At 42.6% G+C, this 19,178-nt stretch overlaps 1 protein-coding gene across 1 annotated transcript in view; it reads right to left on the bottom strand.

Moving 5' to 3' along the window:
* Positions 1 to 1,764: 1,764 nt before the first annotated feature.
* COL7A1 (collagen type VII alpha 1 chain) overlaps positions 1,765 to 19,178 on the bottom strand; it is a 189,692-nt gene continuing 172,278 nt past the window's right edge. The window contains exons 103-117 of the mRNA XM_056528127.1: positions 14,385 to 14,420; positions 12,034 to 12,090; positions 11,845 to 11,916; positions 11,218 to 11,289; positions 10,826 to 10,861; positions 10,352 to 10,432; positions 10,167 to 10,220; positions 9,965 to 10,018; positions 7,979 to 8,041; positions 7,823 to 7,885; positions 7,519 to 7,635; positions 7,309 to 7,386; positions 6,466 to 6,519; positions 3,110 to 3,158; positions 1,765 to 2,140 (exon numbers count right to left, since the gene is read on the bottom strand). Of these exons, the coding sequence (XP_056384102.1) occupies positions 2,034 to 2,140; positions 3,110 to 3,158; positions 6,466 to 6,519; positions 7,309 to 7,386; positions 7,519 to 7,635; positions 7,823 to 7,885; positions 7,979 to 8,041; positions 9,965 to 10,018; positions 10,167 to 10,220; positions 10,352 to 10,432; positions 10,826 to 10,861; positions 11,218 to 11,289; positions 11,845 to 11,916; positions 12,034 to 12,090; positions 14,385 to 14,420 (993 nt within the window). The 3' untranslated portion in view covers positions 1,765 to 2,033. The remainder of the gene's footprint in view (positions 2,141 to 3,109; positions 3,159 to 6,465; positions 6,520 to 7,308; positions 7,387 to 7,518; positions 7,636 to 7,822; positions 7,886 to 7,978; positions 8,042 to 9,964; positions 10,019 to 10,166; positions 10,221 to 10,351; positions 10,433 to 10,825; positions 10,862 to 11,217; positions 11,290 to 11,844; positions 11,917 to 12,033; positions 12,091 to 14,384; positions 14,421 to 19,178) is intronic.

Genomic DNA, 19,178 nt, shown 5'->3' with positions numbered 1-19,178 from the left:
ACACTGTGGTCAAACAGAAAGGAAATTCAAAAAGAAAAGAACTTTCTTTGTAGTATACAATGGCTGATAAGTACTGAAAGGGTTAAGATTTTTAATAGAAGTAATTTACAAATCTGTATAACTTTCTGGCACCAGTTGATTTTAAAAAAATAATAATTTTCCCAGTGGAGTACCCCTTTAAGGCCTTAAGCCAGTGTTTCCCAACCAGGGTGCCTTCAGCTGTTGCAAAACTACAACTCCCAGCATGTGTCCGGGCATGTTGGGAGTTGTAGTTTTGCAACAGTTGGAGGCACCCTGGTTGGGAAACACTGCCTTAAAGGGGTACTCCACTGTAACGCTTTTTTATTTTTTTTTATTTTTTTCATCAACTGGTGCCAGAAAGTTAAACAGATTTGTAAATTACTTCTATTAAAAAATCTTAATCCTTCCAGTACTTATCAGCTGCTGTTGTAATCCACAGGAAGTTCTTTACTTTTTGAATTTCTGCCTGACCACAGTGCTCTCTGCTGACACCTCTGTCCATTTTAGGAACTGTTCAAAGCAAGATAGTTTTTCTATGGGGATTTGCCCCTACTCTGGACAGTTCCTAAAATGGGCAGAGGTGTCAGCAGAGAGCACTGTGGTCAGGTAGAAAGGAAATTCAAAAAGTAAAGAACTTAAGAACTTCATGTGGATCATAACAGCAGCTGATAAGTACTGGAAGGATTAAGATGATTTTTTTAATAGAATAATTCACAAATCTGTTTAACTTTCTGGCACCAGTTTGTTTAAAAAAAAGTTTTCCAGTGGTGTACCCTTTTAAGCAGATGACAAAACTATGTGCACGAAGGCTGTATGGAGCACACAGAGTCCCTACGGTTTTGTACCTGTAGGTACTCAGCTTTCCATAGTATTATACTTCCATACAGCAATTGATTTTCCCTTTAAGCAATACTAGTATGGTCCCCTGATTGTAATATGGGGCCATAATACTATCCTACGATCTTGGTGACACAGTAGTAAAGGAGTTATATAGGAAGAAGTAAAGGATTTGACTATGTGTGAGCACATAACATAATGTCAGTAACGGAATCACAGAAAAAACACATTGCACTAGGATGTTAGTAGGTGCTTGAATGAGGATGCAAACCAATGGCCATACACAAGACATTATATACACAAAAGGATCACAGGCAGAACACATAGGTCAAGACAGGGTTAATGGCAGGCAATATGGGAGATCTGTCTTTTATCGTTAACCCTTTGGAAAAAACGTTTAATTTCCTGTAAAAGGAATATATCCAAAGGAAATCATTTCTTTCTTAGTGTACCTGTTAGCTATCCTGACATGTCTATTGTAGTACATACATGCATTGCTCATAACATAACAATTCAAGAATGTCGCATTGTTATTCCTTCTGTAAACATAAGACTAAATTGACAAGTGGGCTTTACCATTCCGTTTGTCAATGCAGCACATTCTAACACTGTCCTATCAGGGCTGTCAGTTTCAGACTATGTAAGTATACACCCCATTGACAAGTGGAAAGGTAAGGCTAGGTTCACACTGTGGAATCTCCGGGCAGAAAATTTCCACCCAGAGATTCTGAGTGTGGCCAGTGCCGACTAAATCAGTCAAGCGCTAGGACCCTGCGGACACTGCAGTCTCCAATAGACTGCAATGTGTTCCGCGAGTATTTCCACCTGAATGAGCAACGCCATTCTTCAGGCAGAGATTTTCAAACTGATTTTCCGTTCACAAATTCTGCTTCACTAATTCCAAAGTGTGAATTTGTGAACGGAAACCCATTTACTATACTATACATTTTAGTAAGCGGAATTTCTGGCTGCAATTTCAAAGCGGAATTGCAGGCGGAAATTCCGTAGTGTGAACCTAGCCTAACACTCAGCTGTTTATTTATTCACACAAATCCAGGAATAGAGAAGCAGCACAATGTGGAGTTCTAGGAAACGATGCTACAGAATTGGTATTTTAAGCTGAAACAAATATTCAGACATGGTTTATGTAAAATATATATCTGTCTCTTTGTTGTTTAGCCTAATTTACAGTAAATAAGTGACAGCACAAATTCATACGCCTTCATGCACTTTCTGGGTTTACCAATGTTCTTTTCAAGAAATGTGAACTGACCTCCACAGGCTGCAAAAACAAAACATAAAAACAATAGTGAGAGTTAAATAAAAATCACTGAAATTATTTTACAGTAAAAACCTCCCAAAAAGATCAACTCTTTGAAAAGTCCACCCCCTTGTTCAAACCAGATTACATTTTTTTGTTCCACCATAGGTTATACATACTGACCATATTTTTTGAGAAGAACACCCCCCTAAAAGACCACTTTTTGTGCAATTTTGGCTTTGCTGCATAACTATTATGGGGCATTTTGGGATTCATGATATGTTTATACTGTTAAACAAACATAGGGGAGATTTATAAAAATGTGTGCAGAGGAAAAGTTGGCCAGCTGACCATAGCAACCAATCAGATTGCTTCTTTCATTTTTAGAAAAGATCTCCGAAAAATAAAAGAAGCAATCTGATTGGTTGCTATGGGCAACTGGCCAACTTTTCCACTGCACAAATTTTGATAAATCTCCCCCTATGTGTGTATAACAGTATAATGCCTAATATAAGAGTATATCCTGCCAAATATGAAATTTGCCTATAGGTTAGTGCCAGAGATAGTGATGAAAGATCACCTCCAAGTCTTTTTCTTATAAGCTTAGATGTTTGTGCCAGGTACATCACATGTCTAGGTGTACAATTACCTGCCACACAGTCACCCAAAGGGTTCTTCCCCTCACAATGAGAGAACTTCTCCCCATCCCTCACACTGAAGAGACATTTTTACAAAGCCTTACCACTATACAGCTTATGAGTGGATATAAATTGTGATTTTGGTGAGGAGGGGAGTAGCTAGCCCTCTTCTCATACGTTTTTATTTTTTTAACAAACAAATGTTTCAGTTTTATTGTCCACAATAAAGTCTGGTAATACAATTTAGTATATATATCCTGAAAAGTGAAAAGTCGTTCCAAGTCAGAGATATTCAGGTATATTTTGTCATTTACAATGCTACTTAGCGTTTTACAATATTAGGCCCACTCACCGCAATGCTGGCTCATTTCCTGCTTTACAAAGTTTCGTACTTCTTCCTCCTGTGGGTAGAATACAGGTAATATATATAGAAAGAAAGTGTAGAGTTTATAGATTATAAATGTGTAGGAAAAATCTCTCTCTCTCTTTGACTCTAGCGTTATCAGGTTATGTTCAAAAAACATCTGAATTTCAGTTCCCATTGACTTTCAAGGGGTACTCCACTGCCCCTGTGTTCAGAACATTTTGTTCTGAACGCTGGGTGCAGGCTGCGGGGGTCGTGAAGTCACAACCACACCCCTAGTGATGTCACATCATGCCTCCTCAATGCAAGTCTATGCATAGACTTAAATAGAAAAAAAGAAGTAAGGTAGCTCTATAATAGGAGGAAGGGATCGAAAGAGAACTGGTAATTAGGTTGTGTACCCTATACAACCTCAGACTAAATCAATAAGAAGAGAAAAGGCAACCGTCCTCTAGTAAGATCCTTGTATATACAATGTACGGAAGCTTGTTGTGTGCATTGAATCAGATATATCATTTGTATATACAGTATTGATGTTGTATCCAATCAGTAGAAAAATAGAAATCAAATGACATCATTAAAATATACACATTTATTTAGTATATGATTATAAACTCGAGCTGTCTGCAGGGCCCTTGCAAAAGCTCACTGTATTTAAACGTAAATATAAATATTTAATAAAAAAACATAAAAATTATAATAAGCTTATAAAACAGAATATAGTACTGCCACTTAAGTATAAAAATGAGTCCTGGTCAAAGCTTATCTAAGGGGATATTGCAAAGGTATGATAGTTCTAGTTCCTGAAAGATAAGTAGAAACATCTAAATTTCAGCTTCCATTGACTTTAAAGGGGTACTCCACTGCCCCAGTGTTCGAAACATTTTGTTCTGAACGCTGGGTGTGGTCTTCGGGGGTCGTGACGTCAAACCACGCCTCCTCAATGCAAGTCTATGCATAGAGGAGAGGGACGTAGCGGCAGTGGAGCTCCATTCTGCATTGAAGCCGGACGTCACTGTGCTTTTGGGAACGCCCCAAGTGCACAAAGCTCCTGCATTAGCATATTAAGTAAAAGAGGAATATTGGCCGAATGGAGGCACTGATCTGGGAGTGGTAAGTAACGCTGTCATCAGCTTTACACCTGCACTACAAGCCTCTACCAATGCAGGTGATGTTAATGACAGCATCCCTTTAAAAGGGGACCATTCAAGAAACCGTGTGGTTTTCAAAGAATTGCACTAAAAAAAAGAAGTGACATGCCACTATTTAAAAACAATTCTGTTTGGAAGCTCACATTGAAGCCAATGGGAGTTTAAAAAAAAAAAAGCCTGAATATCCTCATGAAAAATCAAAACCACCACTAAAGACCACAGAGCAAATTCCACACTGATTTTGAGGTGTTATTGTTCAGAGTGGTTTATGCCCATGTGAACATACCCAAAGAAATCCAAATGCCACAAGGAAATATTATGACAAAAATAGGGAGATCAGAAGAGGAAGAGAGATGCAAATAAAAATTATATATAAAACATACAGAAGGCACAGTTGTCCTACTATTCAAGTACTTCAATTTAAAAAACAAAACAAAAAAATGGTACATAGATCTAAAATAATTGTGATATGGAAATTTATAATAAATTACTTACACACGAGACATAATAGAGGAAAGATATTCTACATTAAAATAAATATTTAAAGAGTTTTTTAAAACCCCAGTAATTATATCATCTGAGGCAAATGAAACTGTGAACGTAGGATGATTTAATTCATCCCAAATATAAGATGAGGGGCACAGAGTTATGCATTATAGACTATAACTCGCTAATGATGATCACTCTTGCTTGTGTCAGTTGCATTTCCCATTAGAATGAATAGTGAGCTGCCTTAAGCTGCAGAATGTTTAAATTGTTATATACATTACATTCTATAGTTTTCAGACTCTATCACTCTTTCACACTGTTATTTTGTGGCCTTTTCCCCCTATTATTCTGTACTTAATACACAATAATCAAAAGGTAAAAACAGAATTTGATGAATGTAAATTTATTAAATTCAGACTCTTATAATACTTAGAATTTAGCTCTGAAGGCCTCCCATTTCTCTTGATCATCTTTGATATTTTCTGTAAAGCTCACCTGTAGAGCTTCAGCTAAGGCTGCGTTCCCACTAGAATTTGACGATACAGGAAGCTGATGCAGCTTGGGGGAGTGAAAACCGGGCGCTCTCGAATCCCAGCCAGATCCGGCCCCGATCTTATTCATTTCAATGAGGCGACCGGAGTCATATAGTGACTCCGGTTGGCTTATTTTGGCCCCGTATCCGATTTTGTGACAGGACCTAAAACCGTGGAGTCTGGTTCCCATATCTTCAAATCGTAGTGTGAATGCCCCCTAAGAGAAGTTACCAAGAACCCAATGGATACTCTGGTTGAGCACCAAAGATACAGATAGAAGAACTTTTTGAAGGTCAACCATCACGAATTATCACCTGCCCAGTACCATCCCTACAGTGAACACTGAAGCATGGTTTTGGCAGCATTGTGCTGTGGGGTTGTTATTTTTTTATGGGGCTGGTACAGAGAGATTGGTCATTGTTGAGGGAAAGCTAAATGGAGCAAAGTGCATAGATTATTGTTAATGAAATCCTGATCCAGAGTGCTCAGGGCCTCAAATTAGGCTCAGGTTCACCTTCCAAGAAGACAATGGCAATAAGCACACAGCCAGGACAACACAGGAGCGGCTTAGGGACAACGCTGAATGTCCTTGAGTAGCCCAGCTAGAGTCTTGACTTGAACCCAATTGAACATCCCTAGAGAGACCTTAAAATAGCTTCCACCAATGGTCCCCATCAAACCTGATGGAGGTTTAGAGGATCTGCAGAAAGGAATGGAAAAAAATCCTCAAATTTAGGTGTGGAGACCTTGTGGTTTCATCCCTAAGAAGACAGGGGACTGTAATCACTACCAAAGGGGCTTCAACTAAGTACCGAGTAAAAGGTCTAAATGCAATATTTTAGTTTTTCCTTTCTAATAAATTAGCAAAGATTTCTAACATTTTGTTTTTACTTTGTCATTATGGGATACTGAGTGCAGAATAATGGGGGGAAACTTTCATTTTTTTTCTATTTCAGCACAATAACTTAGCATAACATACGGTAGTCTGAAAACTTTCTGAAAACTCACACTATGAGGTGTTTTCTTTTCATGTCACACTGTATGGAATGCTATTTTATGTAATAATTTACTAAAGTAAAAAAATCTGAAAATGTCAGAAAATGATTTAATTCGGAAATTAGATTTGTTTTTTCCATTGCACATGATGACTAAGGAGGCTCATGCATCTTACGGTCATTCCAGGAGTGCCCTTATCTCCTTTCACTCCATCTGATCCAATAGGTCCCTGAAAGTACAGATTAAATATATATTATATGATACCACTATAATGAATTATTCCTGCACACAATTATTATTAACCCAGATAGTAAATTTAGCAGTGATGTGCACATTCAGTATTAGACCATGCGAACATGACAGAATTCTGTGGCAAGGGAATTTCCATTGCAGCAGAATCCCATTACATAGTAACATAGTTTGTAAGGTTATAAAAATGACAAGTGTCCATCGAGTTCAACCTCAAACCCTACTGTGTTGATCCAGAGAAAGGCAAAAACCCCTCCATGAGGCTGATGCCAATTGCCCCATGACAGAGGAAACATTCCTTCCTGACCCCAGTATGGTGATCAGAATAAATCCCTGGATCAACATTCTATCCCCATAAATGTAGTATCTATCACCTCTAATGTTATTACTCTCTAGAAAAACATTGAGGCCCATTCCTATTCCAATTCAATAGGATTCTGCTGCACTGTGCACATGGCAGAATTTTCACGGAAAAATCTCCCACGGATATCCAAACTCCAGCCTCCACCGAAATAATTGATATGTCAATTCTTTCAGCAAAATCTGCATGGAAATGCATTGCTGCCTATGGAGACAAATTCAATGGGCGGTCCTAGCGACAGCATATTCTGCTGGCGCCCGCTATCTGCAGAATGTCCGCTTATTTTTTCCGGGTGTACATTCCGCAAATTTTTCCCCATGTGAACATGGCCTTATTCCAAGCACTAGGCTCATTCCTGCTTTCCTTTTACATTCCTGTTGGATTTTCCATGTTTGAATAAAATCTTACCTGGTCACCTCGTTCTCCTGGAACACCTGGAATTCCACGTGACCCTGTAATAGCCTCTCCAGCAGGGCCCCTATCACCCTATAAATAATGAGGTCAAACAGAACAGTTAAGAACAGTATTGGTGAAAAAATAAATTCTTAGCCAAATACATTTTTAGAAAAATCTCATAATATTGCTGCATGAGATGAAGCAATTGTTCAATATTCATACCTTCTGTCCTTGAAGTCCTTCAGGACCCTTTGCACCAGGGGCACCAGGGGGGCCAGGAGGCCCTGAATTTCCATCAACACCTCTGGGTCCAGGTGGACCAATGATACCAACTGGACCCTGGCAAAGGATAAATGAAGTAACACAAATGTAAAAGATTTCTGTTAAATGTTATTCTGCATATAACCTGCTCCTCAAAGTCTTTCCTTTCTAAACTGTTAATACCTTAAATAGTTAGGCCCTGATCCGAATTCAGACAATGCAGCCAAACATTATTTTTCACATAATCATAAATAATATTACTCACCCTCTCTCCTTTTTCTCCCTGATCTCCTTTTATACCCTGTAAGCCTTCCATTCCTCGATCACCCTACAGAAGTCCCATAAGAGAAATCATGACTATTAGAGAAATGCAATAACCTAGAGCTAGTCTGTAGTCTGCAATTTCTACATAATGTATTACCTTGGCACCAAGAAGTCCTTCTTTTCCAGGTAAGCCAGGCTGTCCTGGGATTCCGGCTTCTCCCTGTAATACGAATAATTATTTGTACATATGAATCTGTAAGGGCTTATTTTTTTTTTGCCACAGAGTGCATGGGTTTGTGTGGTGGAAGTAGCAGAGATGTAATAATGGGGGATGGAGAGGTAGTCATGACCCGGGCACATGGTAGGACCTAATACTGATTTTGCATTCTTTGGGGTCCAAAGAGGAATTTAAGATTTTCAAGTAGTATTAAGTGGAGAACAAAAAGGGTTTAAGGGGAAGTTTGGTTACATTTGATGGTCTTTTAGGAGAGAAGCGGGGCCCCGAATACAGATCTCTGATGTTCAGACACCACTACCTACTTCACAGTCTTTATTTTGGGTTAATGCTGGACACATAGTGGTGGAGAAGTCCATGTCTTGGAGAACCCTACCTAAAAGGGGTTATCTAGGATAAGAAAAAACATAGCTGCTTTCTTCCAGAAAAACACACTCTTGTCTTTAGTTTATGTGAGGTATTGCAGATCAGTTCCATGTAAGGAAAATGAAGCTGGTTTGTAATACCACACCCTGAGGACAGGCATGGCACTGGTTTCAGAAAGTGGCTATGTTTCTTCTAATCCTGAATAACCCCTTTAAATGTGGGCCCTGTTTTGGCCCATGAAAAAGCGAAGTGGGTTAAACGTACATTGTTGTGCTCCACAAGTCCGATCTGTATTTACATATGATATATCTTTCTTTGTGTATTTGTCCATGTGCTTCTTGGCAGTGGTGATGCCCTTCACCTTACTGGTGCTGTGTCACTGCTGGTAGGATCCACTTGGACATATGAATTATTATACACCTCTGCCTGTTTCATTTATAGGCTCGGTGTTCATACATCCTTGTACATTTGGGTCTACACTGTTGGGTGTACACTGCCATAACATAATCTGAGTTGAGGACAGTATTTGGGACGGATTGTAAGTGCACACTTGAAGCATTTAGCTCACCAATTTTTTCCTTTTTTGATATTCCTTTATTCTCATGTGATAGGTGTCTCATTATAGCTGCTCTCTACCAAGATGCAGACCGTATACTGATACTGTATACCAAAGGATGACTTCTATTTGCACTTGTGGTGCCTTCTTTGGTATTTTACCTTTTTATTAGTTTTACTCTATGTTTGTACTAACGAAGTGTATACCTTTTAAAATACTTTCCTGTCTGTGCAGTTTTTTAGTGGTTTATGTTTCAGGTGATATGCACTGTGTGTAACTGAGCCCATGCTATATATTTTGGTGATATAACTTACTCCTCATAATTATAATTTTGCGTGTAGAAAGGAACACACCTGGCTACTGCTGCTGATATAGAGCTGTACTAAGCACTTCCGGGTGAAAGGTACAGGACGCTATCTGGGCTGTATGTGAGGTTCGTGGTGTTCAACATTCATAACAGGTAAGTCCACAAATACATGATAGTATATAGAAGATGAAACGGATCAACTCACCAGGTTACCGCTGACAACAAGATTCCTTTATTTGGGTAAGATACAAGTATGCGGTACAGCATACTGTTTGTGGGGAGACACCGAGGACGGCTAGGAGGAGGAGCGACGTTTCGCACCTGACAGGGGCTTCTTCCTGCTGACGTATCTCCACATTCTAATGCAGGTGAAAAGGAGGGGGCGGATACCAGGGAAGGGTGGGAGGAAACGGGTGTTAGTTTTTTCCTGTTTCCTCCAACCCCTCCCACCCTTCCCTGGTATTTGCCCCCTCTGCCTCACCTGTATTATAAAGCACTTAGAATGTGGAGATACATCAGCAGAAAGCCGGAAGAAGCACCTGTTAGGTGCAAAACGTGGTTCCTCCTCCTATCCTTCCTGCTGTACCGCATACTTTTATCTTACCCGAATACATCTATCTTAGAAATACATTCCTAAAAGCAAAGATAAGTATAAAAATTACATGACCAAAATACTTACCGAATCTCCCTTCCTTCCAGGAAGACCATGGCGTCCAGGCATGCCGGTGTCACCCTACAATGAGCATTATTTAGTAATGATCAATGGTTAGGCCTGTTGTCACTGTGTTGTATTTAACTATTCACTCCAAATTCTCCACATTATTTTAAGTCCCAAATGTCTCATAGCAATAGAATACAAAAATATTGGTAGTTACTAATACCTTATCTCCTTTCTCTCCATCTTGCCCACAAAGACCCTTCATCCCACGATCTCCCTGAAATACAAAACAAGCAAAATTCATATAGTTATTACCTTCACCATAAAGAGAATACAGGTATTGTTTAATGATTATTTATGTATTTAGGATAATACTGAAAATATTGGTAGTATATGTAGGTTTCTCACCTTTGGCCCTCTTAAACCATTCAGACCTGGTTCTCCTTTCTCTCCACGTCCTCCGGGTAAGGCATCTTTACCTGGTACACCCTGGGAATAAAGTCATTTCAAAATGAAATATATGTGACCATAAGCATGTATGTGTATTTCATACCACAGACAAAATAATTGGGAGAATGCATATGACTCCAAACTCCATCAATAATGAGGATCCAAAGTGTGCTGCCTCGTCACAGAAAGAGGATACAGTACTGGACAAGTAGGTTTATTTTCTTAAAAGTGATATAACATGCACAACACGTTTCAAAGCCAGACAATTTCAGGTGTGGCCTGCCCTCCATCCAAAGAAGGTTAAAGTTTTCCAGGAGTCATAGTTATATAATCTATTGCAATAACTCAGGATGCTTGTAGGAGCTCAGGATGCTAGTAGGAGCTCAGGATGCTAGTGTTTTAATGCCTTTTTGTCAAATTGGAGATACTCACCGCCTCTCCTGGTTCTCCTGGCACTCCTGTTTCTCCCTGAAAAAAAGATGACTCTTTACAGCAGAGATGCTTTTGTGGGATATAATCTTGATCCTCATTAAAAATCATTCCATTGTCTATAGCGTGCAGTATGATAGCATGTATTGATGGACTGGTAAATATATTTTGCACGGTTTTCCATAAGAACACATCATAATTATTACTTTAAAATAAAAATACATTTTCTGAGTTGCAACTCCCTTTTCTAAGTTGCAACTCCCTTTCAACAATCCTTTTTGCAGCTCATACAAAGTGCATTACTCAGCAGGGGGTGACAGTAGACAAGTGATTGTACCATTTGAGCGATTATGGTACTTATCACCACTATAAATATCGACCGTGACTATAATTACCTTTTGTCCACCAGGCCCGCGAGGTCCTACAAAACCAGTTGCCCCTTTGTCTCCTAGCTCTCCTTTGACTCCCTGAGGAATATGAGGACAACGTTATTGTGACTCAGTATCTACTGAATCATACACTTTATACTTTAGTTCAGCAGGATGTCTTGTGACATACTTTAGGTCATCATGGGGCTTGATCATGAGAATTAGCTGGTTGGGGCACAATTTACCACAAAACATTTGTCATGATAAGGGCTCTAACAAAGTCAAAGAACCTACATATTTGATGTCTACTTCATAACTAAAGATGGCTTGGCCTAGAATAATTATTTACATATACCCTCAAGTTGCATTTTGGAAGTGGTTTCTTGGACAACAGTTTTTGCCACTTTAGGCCAACTATGATCTTTCTTAATTCCAATAATTCGGACATATCTGAACATATCACAGGTCTTCTCTTTTTTAGTAACATTAGTCAGTTAAAATGCCATATGCAGTATTTGACATGTATTCGGTCTAATATGGTTTGGTCTGTGTCAACTAAGTTAATGATAAGCCTTGAATCAGAAGACTTTGCTCTAGTGGCCGTTCTGTTGTGGACATCAGGTGTCAGGACCTACAGGTCTCTTGCCGTGATACCTTTTCTCCATTCAGCCCTTGGTCTCCCTTTTCCCCTTTTTCTCCCTCAGATCCTTTCATTCCTCGGTCACCCTGAAAGAGAACAAGCAGCTACATTAGACCATTTGATACTTGATGAAAGATGTAGAAAGAAGGAATAGTGACAGGAACAGAAATAATTCCTTTTTTATATGCATCCTTTTGACCTACCGGCTCTCCTTTATTTCCTCTTGCTCCTGGAGGTCCCTCAATGGTCAGTGTGTCACCCTAAACAGGAAAAAAAAAAAAGATATTTGGCCAGGGGCGGATCCAGAGTCTAGTCTTGGGAGGGGCACTATCAGAGTACCGTGCGGTGGTCAACACGTTCCCTTCCATAGACTTGCATTGAGGGGGCATGGCGTGACGTCACATGGGGTGTGGCTGTGACATCACAACCCCCGCAGCCTGCACCCAGAGTTTGGAACAAAATGTAGCAGTGTAGTACCCCTTTAAGTACGCAGCATAGTTCCCCCACAGTAGCTAGGTAGCATAGCTCCCCCACAGTAGGTAGGCAGCATAGTTCCCCCACACTAGGTAGGCAGTATAGTTCCCCCACACTAGGTAGGCAGCATAGTTCCCCCACATAGGTTGTCAGCATAGTTCCCCCATATTAGGCTGTCAGCATAGTTCCCCCACATTAGGTTGTCACCATAGTTTCCCCCACATTAGGTTGTCAGCATAGTTCCTTCGACATTAGGCTGGCAGCATAGTTTCCCCCACATTAAGTTGTCAGCATAGTCCCCCCCCCCATTAAGTTGTCAGCATAGTTCCCCAACATTAGGTTGTCAGTATAGTTCCCCCACATTAAGTTGGCAGCATAGTTCCCCCACATTAGGCCGTCAGTATAGTCCCCCCACATTAGGTTGGCAGTATAGTTCCCCCACATTAGGTTGGCAGTTTAGTTTTCCCCCACATTAGGTTTGCAGTATAGTTACCCCCACATAAGGTTGGCAGTATAGTTCCCCCCACATTAGGTTGGCAGTATAGTTCCCCCACATTAGGCTGGCAGTATAGTTCCCACACATTAGGCTGGCAGTATAGTTCCCCCACATTAGGTTGGCAGTATAGTTTTCCCCCACATTAGGTTGGCAGCATAGTTCCCCCACATTAGGTTGGCAATATAGTCCCCTGCACATTAGGTTGGCAGTATAGTTCCCCCCACATTGGGTTGGCAGTATGGTTCCCCCCACCTTAGGCTGGCAGTATAGTTCCCCCACCTTAGGCTGGCAGTATAGTTCCCCCACATTAGGCTGGCAGTATAGTTTCCCCCCACATTAGGTTGGCAGTATAGTTCCCCACATTAGGTTAGCAGTATGGTTCCCCCCACATTAGGCTGGCAGTATAGTTCCCCCACATTAGGCTGGCAGTATAGTTCCCCCGCATTAGGTTGGCAGCATAGTTTCCCCACATTAGGCTGTCAGTATAGTCCCCCCACATTAGGTTGGCAGTATAGTTCCCCCCACATTAGGTTGGCAGTATAGTTTTCCCCCACATTAGGTTGGCAGTATGGTTCCCCCCACATTAGGCTGGCAGTATAGTTCCCCCACATTAGGCTGGCAGTATAGTTCCCCCACCTTAGGCTGGCAGTATAGTTCCCCCACATTAGGCTGGCCGTATAGTTCCCCCACATTAGGCTGGCAGTAGAGTTCCTGCCACATTAGTCTGGCAGTATAGTTCCCCCACATTAGGTTGGCAGTATAGTTTCCCCCTCATTAGGTTGGCAGTTTAGTTTTCCACATTAGGCTGGCAGTATAGTTCCCCCCACATTAGGTTGGCAGTATAGTCCCCCCACATTAGGCTTGCAGTATAGTTCCCCCACCTTAGGCTGGCAGTATAGTTCCCCCCACATTAGGTTGGCAATATAGCTCCCCACATAAGGTGGGCAATATAGTTCCCCCCCCCATTAGGTTGGCAGTATAGTTCCCCCACATTAGGTTGGCAGTATAGTTCCCCCACATTAGGTTGTCAGCATAGTTCCCCCACATTACGTTGGCAATATAGTCCCCCCCCCCCCACATTAGGTTGGCAGTATAGATCCCCATACATTAGGTTGGCAGTATAGTTCCCCATCATTAGGTTGGCAGTATAGTTTCCCCCACATTAGGCTGGCAGTAGAGTTCCCCCACATTAGGTTGGCAGTATGGTTTCCCCCACATTAGGCTGGCAGTATAGTTCCCCCACATTAGGCTGGCAGTATAATTCCCCCACATTAGGTTGGCAGTATAGTTCCCCCCACATTAGGTTGGCAGTATAGCTCCCCCACATAAGGTTGGCAGTATAGTTTCCCCCCCACATTAGGTTGGCAGTATAGTTACCCCACATAAGGTTGGCACTATAGTTCCCCCCCCCCCACATTAGGTTGGCAGTATAGTTCCCCCACATAAGGTTGGCAGTATAGTTCCCCCACATTAGGTTGTGGGGGGGGGGGGTTGCCCCCCCCCCCCTGGATCCGCCACAGTTTTTGGCACATGTACTGTAGTAAGGCTACAGTACAGACCGTGTTTATATTGATAACGATTTACCTTGTCTCCCTTAAGTCCTACTGGTCCCGGATCACCCTGAAATATATTAAATAAAACTGTTGAACAGGGTCCATTGTTGGAGTACGATGTCTTTATATTATGCACAAATACATCTTAGTACTTAAAGGGTTGTACAATGCATTCGAAAAGTTTTCAGACCCTTTTACATTCAACACAATTTTTTTTATATCGTAGCCTTTTGCTAAAATAAAAAGAAAGTTTTTTCCCATTAATCTGCACCCCATAATGAGAGTGTGAAAACAGGATTTTAGAAATTCGAAAATAAAATTTTGCATGGACATAAGTATTTAGACCCTTTGCTATGACACTGAAAGTTCCCAAGAGCACTGTGGCCTCTGTGGGAAAAATTTGGAACAACCAGAACTCTTCCTAGAGCTTGCTGTTCCACCAAACTAAGTAATTGAATAATCTGGAATTCCACTAGTTAATTTTTTTCGGCCAAAAAAGGCTGCGGTCAGAATTTAGCTGTAAATCAATGAAAAAATGCACAATTCTTTTTCCACTTTGCGTTTTTCAGTTTGGTGTTTTTTTTTTATCCTTTTGGTGTTTTTTCACTTTTTTTCAGCTCCTTGGCGGTTTTGCAAAATTGCAGCAAGTTGAGCCTATGTCGTTTTATTCCCTGAAATCATGGCGTTTTTCTCCCATAGAAGTCATGTGGGTTTTAACTTTGGCGTTTTTGCAGGCATTTTTTATTCTTTTTTGGACTTAAGCAATCCAAAAATGTGTGGCAAAGTTTCTACTTTGTGGCCCAAAAAAAACGCAAGAAAAAAACGCCTGAAAAAACACCACAGCATTTTCCTGTGTTTGGTGTTTTTTTTCTTGCATTTTTTCTGGCGTCTTTTGCCTTTGAGTGGCAATTAAATTTTTGGCCCCTTTGACGTTTTTTCAAAATTTGTTGGGTACCAAGAAAAAAAAAAGGGGTGCAGTAGTGATGGGAAAAAAATGATTTAATGAAATTCATATTTTTTATAACAAAATTTTTATAAATTTTTAAACAGGGATCAATTTATGTGGGAGGGCAGGACACTAAAGAATAATAAAAATGTAGTGTGTGTGTGCTTTCCACTTTTTTAAAATATTTTTTAGATAGTACTACTTCTCCCAGCATGGAACGCTGTTCCATCATGGGAGTAGTAGTTCCTGTACAAATAGACATATCGCCCTGGGTGTCAGGAGTGTGGGTTTTAACTTTGGCGTTTTTGCAGGCGTTTTTTATTTTTTTGGGGACTTTAGATGGAGATACCTTTTTAAGAACATTTCATAGGATACCATTAAAAAAAGAAAAAAGATACAGTAGTAATGGAAAAAAATTGTATTTAAAGCACAACTGTCATGAAATCTGGGTGCTATAACTTGCACACGGTGTGTGTACAGCAATGTTTTTACCTAATTTTTGCAGGCTTTCATGACCCCAAAAAATGCTTTTGATCACAGCCACTGACAATCGGATAGGCGTGGCGCGAGGTAAGCGATTCTCCGCCGCTGCCATGCCCACCCCCTGTATTTCAGCATTGGGACCACAGTGTGATTGACACACAGGTCCCAGCGCATGCGCCCTTCAGCTCATCTAATGTGTGCACCGCCGCGCTTTATCCAGGCAAGCTCTAGCGCCCCCAGCAAGCCGTCTGCCTCCTCAGTGCGCCTGCGCAGTGCTAGACACGCTTCCTCTCTGCCCCTAGTATCGGGAACTGAAGGGTGCATGCGCTGGGACCTATGTGTCAATCACACAGTGTTCCCAGCGCTGACATACAGGGGGTGGGCGTGGTGGCGGCGGGGCATAGCGCACCTCGTGCCACGCCTATTCCTGTCAGTGGCTGTGATCAAAAGCAATTTTTGGGGTCATTAAAGCCTGCAAAAATAAGGTAAGAACAATGCGGTACACACCATCTGCACACAGTGCAAAGGCTGTGTGCAGGTTATAGCGCCCAGAGTTAATGACAGTTGCGCTTTAACGAAATGTATCTTTTTTATAATGCCATTTTTGTGGGCAGGGCACTAAAAATGTAACCAAAAATAATAAAAATGTAGGGAGAGATTTATCAAAACCTGTGCAAAGGAAAGCTGCCAGTTGCCCATAGCAACCAATCCAATCGCTTCTTTCATTTTGCAGAGGCCTTGTTAAAAATTAACGAAGCAATGTGATTGGCTGCTATGGGCAACTGGTCAACTTTTCCTCTGTACAGGTTTTGATAAATCTCCCCAGTAGTGTATGAGTGTTTTCCACTTTTTATTCTTAATTTTTTACATTTTTTAGGTAGTACTACTACTCCCAGCATGGAACACACTGTGATTGGCTAGATGATTCCAGCCAATCACAACTCTCTGTGGGAAATATGAATAGGAGTTTATATACGGCAGTGCAGGGGACCATAGAAGAGTGGCCGCCCGCATCTATACATTATACAGTAGGATCACAGCGGGTGTCAGGAGTGACACTCACTGCGATCTGTCTATTAATGCAGGTACTACAACACCCAGCATGCAGCAAAGTGTGCTCCATGTTGAGAGCAGTCGTACATGCAGTTAAGGACAGATCACAGCGGGTGTCACTCCTGACACCCACTGCGGTCATCGATCATTCCTGAGATGCAGGGTGGCTTTCTCATGTGCTCACATCTCTGCTCTGTACTCCGGCCGGCCACTCACCATTCATATTTCCCGCTGAGAGCGGGGATTGGCTGTCACCATCCGGCCAATCCCCACTCTGGGCGGAAAATATGAATGAGTGATGTGAATTTCTGTACACATCACTGGCCGGCTGGAATACAGAGCAGAGATGCGAGCACTGTTGTTACGCCGAGCGCTCCGGATCCCCGCTCCTCCCCGGAGCGCTCGCAGCATCCTTTCATTCGCAGCTCCCCGGTCAGACCTGCTGACCGGGTGCGCTGCAATATCTCTCCCAGCCGGGATGCGATTCGCGACGCGGGAGGCGCCCGCTCGCGATGCGCGTCCCGGCTCCCGTACCTGACCCGTTCCCCGTCTGTCTTGTCCCGGCGCGCGCAGCCCCGCTCCTTAGGGCGCGCGCGCGCCGGGTCTCTGCAATTTAAAGGGCCACTGATTGGCGCAGAAGGCCTAATCAGTGTTATCACCTGTGCACTCCCTACTTATACCTCACTTCCCCTGCACTCCCTCGCCGGATCTTGTTGCCATTGTGTCAGTGAAAGCGTTCCCTTGTGTGTTCCTAGCCTGTGTTCCAGACCTCCTGCCGTTGCCCCTGACTACGATCCTTGCTGCCTGCCCTGACCTTCTGCTACGTTCGACCTTGCTATTGTCTACTCCCTTGTACCGCGCCTATCTTCAGCAGTCAGAGAGGTTGAGCCGTTGCTGGTGGATACGACCTGGTTGCTACCGCCGCTGCAAGACCATCCCGCTTTGCGGCGGGCTCTGGTGAATACCAGTAGCAACATAGAACCGGTCCACCAACACGGTCCACGCCAATCCCTCTCTGGCACAGAGGATCCACCTCCAGCCAGCCGAATCGTGACAGTAGATCCGGCCATGGATCCCGCTGAAGTCCCGCTGCCAGTTGTCGCCGACCTCACCACGGTGGTCGCCCAGCAGTCGCAACAAGGCCACCAGCTATCTCAACTGACCGTGATGCTACAGCAGCTATTACCACAGCTCCAGCAAGCTTCTCCTCCGCCAGCTACAGCACCTCCTCCGCAGCGAGTGGCCGCTTCCAGCCTTCGATTATCCTTGCCGGATAAATTTGATGGGGACTCTAAGTTTTGCCGTGGTTTCCTTTCGCAATGTTCCCTGCACTTGGAGATGATGTCGGACCAGTTTCCTACTGAAAGGTCTAAGGTGGCTTTCGTAGTCAGCCTTCTGTCTGGGAAAGCTCTGTCATGGGCCACACCACTCTGGGACCGCAATGACCCTGTCACTGCCTCCGTACACTCCTTCTTCACGGAGATTCGAAGTGTCTTTGAGGAACCTGCCCGAGCCTCTTCTGCTGAGACTGCCCTGCTGAACCTGGTCCAGGGTAATTCTTCTGTTGGCGAGTACGCTATCCAATTCCGTACTCTTGCCTCCGAGTTATCCTGGAATAATGAGGCCCTCTGCGCGACCTTTAAAAAAGGCCTATCCAGTAACATCAATGATGTGCTGGCCGCACGAGAAATTCTTCTTGTCACAAGGACTGTCTTAAACCGGTTCCCAGTACTCACAGTCGTGACCCTGTGGTTCCCCCGGTATCTGGTCTTCCTAAGGCCTATCTGGACTATGCTGATGTTTTTTGCAAAAAACAAGCAGAGACTTTGCCTCCTCACAGGCCTTATGACTGTCCTATTGACCTCCTCCTGGGTACTACTCCACCCCGGGGCAGAATCTATCCTCTGTCTGCTCCAGAAACCCAAGCCATGTCGGAGTACATCCAGGAGAATTTAAAAAAGGGGTTTATCCGCAAGTCCTCCTCTACTGCCGGAGCTGGATTTTTTTTTGTGTCCAAAAAAGATGGCTCCCTACGCCCTTGCATTGATTACCGCGGACTTAATAAAATCACGGAAAAACAAAACGCTACCCCTTACCCCTTATCTCGGAACTCTTTGATCGTCTACAAGGCGCCCACATCTTTACCAAGCTGGACTTAAGAGGTGCTTATAATCTCATCCGCATCAGGGAGGGGGACGAATGGAAGACTGCATTTAACACCAGAGATGGACACTTTGAGTATCTGGTCATGCCCTTTGGCCTGTGCAACCCCCCATTTTTTGTGATCTCCTATATACCTGTGTTGTGGTTCACCTGGACAATATTCTGATTTTTTCTGCCAAC

This window comes from Hyla sarda, chromosome 6 (assembly GCF_029499605.1).
Source record: "Hyla sarda isolate aHylSar1 chromosome 6, aHylSar1.hap1, whole genome shotgun sequence".
Lineage (NCBI taxonomy): Eukaryota > Metazoa > Chordata > Amphibia > Anura > Hylidae > Hyla > Hyla sarda.
Note: the sequence above shows the minus strand (reverse complement) of the source record. Positions and strands in the feature narration are given on the sequence as shown.